Source organism: Trypanosoma grayi (assembly GCF_000691245.1).
Source record: "Trypanosoma grayi strain ANR4 Tgr_1085_V1, whole genome shotgun sequence".
In the NCBI taxonomy this organism is placed as follows: Eukaryota; Euglenozoa; class Kinetoplastea; order Trypanosomatida; family Trypanosomatidae; genus Trypanosoma; species Trypanosoma grayi.
In genome coordinates this window covers 1-5,327 of record NW_008826704.1, presented here as the reverse complement: position 1 = coordinate 5,327, position 5,327 = coordinate 1, and the positions used below count along the sequence as shown (strand labels likewise).

Sequence of the window (5,327 nt, the reverse complement as noted above, 5' to 3'; positions counted from 1 at the left end):
TATATATATATATATATATACTTTTTTTTTCGTTGGTTCTATTTGTGAACCATGACCAAAAGAGTCTTGCAGGTGATTGAACGTATGGCTTCAATCTGCAAGGACCGGCATGCGTACCTCCGTGCGGCCTGCGTCTGCGCACGTGCGAAATCTGAGGGACTGAGTAATACCGAGACTTTGACAAATCTTCTTTTCTATCCGCTGCAGATTGCGAGCAACATTGCAAATGAGCAGCATACATTTCTTCCCTTATCGTTGGAGGGTATCGCGAGCCTTCTGCGACTCTCCCTTCTCACCGAGGAGATGATGTACAGCCCACCGAATGTACCTCTCCCTGTGCAAAAGAAAAGTCTCTTCAGCAGCACAGACATCACTGCTCCTGCACAAGGGACTTCGTCCAACAACTCTTCCGAGGGACCAACAAGACTCGTGGATGTTATTCTCAACACGGTTAAGCGACATAGGCGTTCTTCCCTAGATGAAGTGGCTCTTCTAGTGTTGCAGTGTTTAGCTGAAATTATACACAACTGCGCTTGGGTGAGCGGAACGAGACTGCTGGGCTGCTTCCAGTTTGCATTTGAGGCTCAACTCGAGGTGAGACTACTCAGCGAATCAGGCGTGTCGAACTCAATTCTCCCGCACATGCTCACCGCAATACTGGCAAGACGTACAACTCCTGTGCCAAGTAGTCAGCAAGTATCACAACAGGAGGCTGACTCCACTTCCGACTGTGTAACAAGGAGCAACAATGCTTCTATTGCAGAAGCAACTGCTTCTTCCACATCTTACATAAATCGTGTAGCTTCAACTGTCCCACCAACGGGTGGTGGGGAACCGAAAAAAACATTATCGTTGTCGCAGTATGAACAGGATTGCTACAATATCTTGTTGCGTATCTGCGACCTTTCGATGAAGCCTATCGACGTCAGTGCCCCCGTGGGTTCACTAGAGTGGCGCAGCAAAGTATTGAGCTGCGCTCTTCTTGCCCAATTTATCAAAGAGATAAATGCTGAATTTGTGCAAAGCGATCTCTTTATGATTGCTTTGCATGAAAATGTCACTGTGAGTTTACTCCGTAACTGTACTTTGGAGGATGCCGTGCTGTACGGCGTGCCCCTCAAGACTTTGTATCATCTTGTGGTGCACTACCGTGAATTCCTCAAGTCTAAAGTGGTGGTTATTTTTCTTGGCGTGCTCATCCCTTTGGTTGGATCAAAGAGCACTTCATACAATCAGAAGTATGCGATACTGTCTTTTTTTGAACTTACCCTGCGCAAGCATCATGTGGTGAGGGATTGGTTTACGAACCTTGACTGTGTTCAAGGTATGCCAAGTTTTTGTGAGGTTCTTGTGCTGCGGCTGTCAAAACTGGTGAAGATGTCGCATATTTCACGATGGGTCACGACAAAAGAGGACGGAACTCTCCGTCTGAAATGCATCAAGGCGTTGTGTGCATACATCCAGTCAGTGGAACTCATCGCGAGAGGGTTCCACGCATGCGGTGGCATCGACGCTACGCATGTCCTAGACCGTCAAGCAGCAAAGAATAGAGGTGAAGGAGAAGCTACGTGTGCCACGAGTGAAGTTAAGACCGCAGGTGGCGGCGGCGACAGCGACAACGATGCCAAGGATGGTGATGATGATTATGATGATGCGGAGAACGAGGCAGCGGCTTCAGTGTATGAGGAGCAAAGTCGCTCTACTGTGGATAGTGTTCGGCTTGCTGACTCCGGTGTCGAGCAGCTACTGCGTGACAAGAAAGCATACGACTCCGTTGTAGAGGTGTTCAACGCGGGGGACTACGCGACTGCCCTCAAGATGGCCCTGAACGTCGGAATTCTGAGCAGCAGAGAGCCAGAGACAGTAGCGCGCTTCCTGCTCCAGAGGAAACTGGACCCTGTGCGCGTTGGGGAGTACCTTTGCAAGAATGATGATGAGCGTAAGACCATTTTACGTGCCTTCATTAGTTTGAATGATTTTGCTGACCTGGCAATTGATGAGGCGATGCGGGTGTTTCTGGGAAAGTTTAAACTTCCAGGGGAGGCGCAGGTCGTTGATCGCACGATGGAAATATTCGCCGAGCAGTATTGTGTCCAGAATCCCACGATATTTTCTGGGCCAAGTCCTGCTTTTATTCTCGCCTTCTCCATCATGATGCTAAACACTGATGCACACTCCACACACATTAAGGAGAAAATGACCGTGGAACAATTCATCCAGAACAACCGCGGCATCGATGATGGTAAGGATTTACCACATCAGTTTCTTAGGGATATTTACCAGCGCATTACAACAAATGGAATTATCCTTGAATGCCGTGAGGCGGTTCAGAGGGTTGGTTCTGCGATGAAGCCTTCTAACACGAAGGACTCAAACTTATTGCTATCATCCACATCATCATTGATACGTGGAAATAAACAAAGGCTCGCGCGTCACATGGAGAAAGAGTGCCTTGTTGAAATAACTTTGGATCAGATTACACAAGATGTGAGAGCAGAACCATACACATCTGTGAATTCCCCAGAGGTGGCGCGGGCGATGCTGGAGAGCACTTGGACTGCCCTTCTGGCAGCCTTTGCTATTCCAATGGAAGAGATCGATAACATGGAGTTCATTGATACTTGCCTGGATGGTTTTGAAAGCGCTATTAAGGTGTGCTGCAAGTTCTCATGTCGAACTGAGCGAAGGGCATTTATTTCTGCTATTCTGGCCTTTACGCATCTCACGAACTATCGTGAAATCGAATACAAGAGCCTCAAATCTATCGTTGTTCTTATTCGTATTGCCCTTGAGGAGGGTGACCACCTGGAGGACTCGTGGTATGAGATACTTCGTTGTATCTCTCTCCTTGCTAAGCTACATATATTGGCTGATTCGTCACCGACGATGCCGCCATCATCTCGGAATCAAGGCTTTTCGATGATGAAGACTGCTTCCTACGTTGGGGGCGACGTTGACAGTCGATCGAATACACAGTTGCTGAGAGAGCGAACAAAGTTTGAACGTCAGAATGCCGAGACTATAGCGAAGTACATTGATGAGGTAGAGGCTCACCGTCTCTTCTCCCGCAGTAATCACCTCAAGGATGCATCTGTAGTTGATCTCGTTGAGGCAATATGTGTAGTGAGTGCAGAAGAACTGGCGGAAAACCCACCGCGTTTGTTTTCCCTGCAGAAGCTTGTAGAAGTGACAGACACAAACATATGGCGACAGCGCTACATCTGGTCTAAGATGTGGACCAACGTCTCGCGTCATTTCGTTACCATTGGATTAAGCGCAAACCAACTTGTATCCATGTTTGTAGTGGACCATCTGCGGCAGTTGGCAACTAAGTTTTTATCCCGCAAGGAGCTTGGAAACTTCAACTTCCAGAAAGATGTCTTGCGGCCGTTTGAAATAATCGCCTCACAGGCGAAGTCGTTGGCATTGAAAGAGCTTATTATCGCCTCTTTGGGCCAGATGGTGGAAGCTCAAGCCGAGAGTCTTGGCAGCGGCTGGAGTGCTCTGTTGGCTGCGCTCGCACACTGTGTGCGTGACGTAAAGAGCCCCGAAGCCGTGTATTCTGCCGCAATGGTCTTGCAGCGCATCACCCTTTTTCACCTGCATTTCCTTACTTCTACAGACTTGGTAGATGTTATCAATGCGTGGACTGTTGTTGGCCGCTCTACTCCTGGCGGCGTCACAGCCCAATCAGCAGTGTGGTACATTCGCTATGTGGTTGCTGTTTCTCCTTTTGTGACTACTACAACTGCCATTACTTGTGCAACTGTACTGAACACTGACTCGAGTGACCTCCCTAAGGAGCCATGTGGGAGGTGTGCGTCCAGATTCGAAGCGTCTACAACTAATGGGGATAATCATGTGGAAACACAACGCGGCGACAGTGACAACAACAACAACAACAGCAACGAAAACAATCGCATACTTCTGATGGAGGAAATAAAACACCGGACGTCTTTTTTTATACATTCCACTCTCAATGAGAGGGACAACCATGATGGTGGTGGTTTGAAGGAGTTATCCACACCAAAGAGAACAACAATGTCAACCTTATGCACTGTAGCTACTGCTGCTTTGACATCGTTGGTAGTGGCTGATCCGATAAGCGGTGATGCTATTGACGTCATGTTCGCTATCATGTCGGACATGCACAGCGCTTTCACGCCAGAGGCGTGGTGGTGTGCTTTTGCTCGTGCGGTTGCTCCTATCCTTGACTATCTCTTACTGCGGTGCAAATCATCCAAAGGGTCAACTGAATTGTGTTTGCCGCTTTTGAAGCAGACTGTGACAGGCGTGGTGCACCTGGCAGGCTCTATCCTTGATGCTGCCCCTCTACGTGTGGAAGATGTACGCTTTTTGTTCCAAACTATAGTGGGTGACTTGTGCACTAATGAGAACGATGGAGTGATTGAGATTGGGTTCCAAGGTGGGCGGCAACTTTTGCAACACCTTGACGAACGCGCCGTTGATGACGAAGCTTTGTGGAGTTGTGTGGTGACGTACATGTGTGAAGTGGGTGAAGATCTGATGGGGATGTTGGAGTCTGTCTGTAGCTTACCACCAGTATTAAACCAGCGCGACGCGACGGCGCCCTGCCTGTTGGCTTTACTGCAGTACGTTAAGTGGCTCCGCGATGCGTCGCTACTACCGTTATTGACCGTTGCGTGTCGTGCAAAAGCTGTAGACGCGTTGGTGTGTATTCTCCATCGCACTATGTCGCTTCTTAGTACCTCTTTTTTTGGTCGACTCGACACAACGCAGAAAAGAGGAGCATACAAAGTGGCCTTGTTCATAACACTCGAGCGGTCAGTGTGTAACGCCATCCTCCAGGTGGCGGAGCGGTACACCGCCTCTATGGAAGAGCAGTACAACATGTTCTGGATGCTCGTGATGAAGCAGTTTACGACAATCTCTTTGGGTGCGTCGGAAGTTAACAAACAAGAAGCAGTGAGTCTAAGGGAGCTTGTCAGGCGTCTTCTGGATGCCATGCTTCAAGCCCCGTCGAACGTAATGGTGGAACGTGTCAGGGTCTGTATGCCGTTTCTTTGTAAAATGATCGCCGTGAACGATGCCGCATGCGCTGCTTCACTTGCAAGCCTTTTTTTAAAGTATCACACAGCCATTACTGATGCGTCTTGACGGACACACATTCACATAAAGGGTGTTGAGGAATCTCACTTCTGTTAACGATGCTTTTGGGTCTGTCCACTGTGTTGTGAATAATACCGTGGTTGGCGGTGACAGCACGAGCGTTGTGGAAATTGATGGCGACGGGGATGAGTGCGTTTGTGGAGAGAAAAAAATATCTCTATATATATATATATATA

General features: G+C 48.4%; 1 protein-coding gene across 1 annotated transcript; it reads left to right on the top strand.

Annotated features, from left to right (window-relative positions):
• Positions 1 to 51: 51 nt before the first annotated feature.
• DQ04_10851000 (putative brefeldin A-inhibited guanine nucleotide-exchange protein 1) lies at positions 52 to 5,139 on the top strand (the record flags this gene model as incomplete). The annotated part of the gene is made up of 1 exon (XM_009316381.1): positions 52 to 5,139. The coding sequence occupies one exon, from the start codon at positions 52 to 54 to the stop codon at positions 5,137 to 5,139; it is 5,088 nt and encodes a 1,695-aa protein (XP_009314656.1).
• Positions 5,140 to 5,327: the final 188 nt, after the last annotated feature.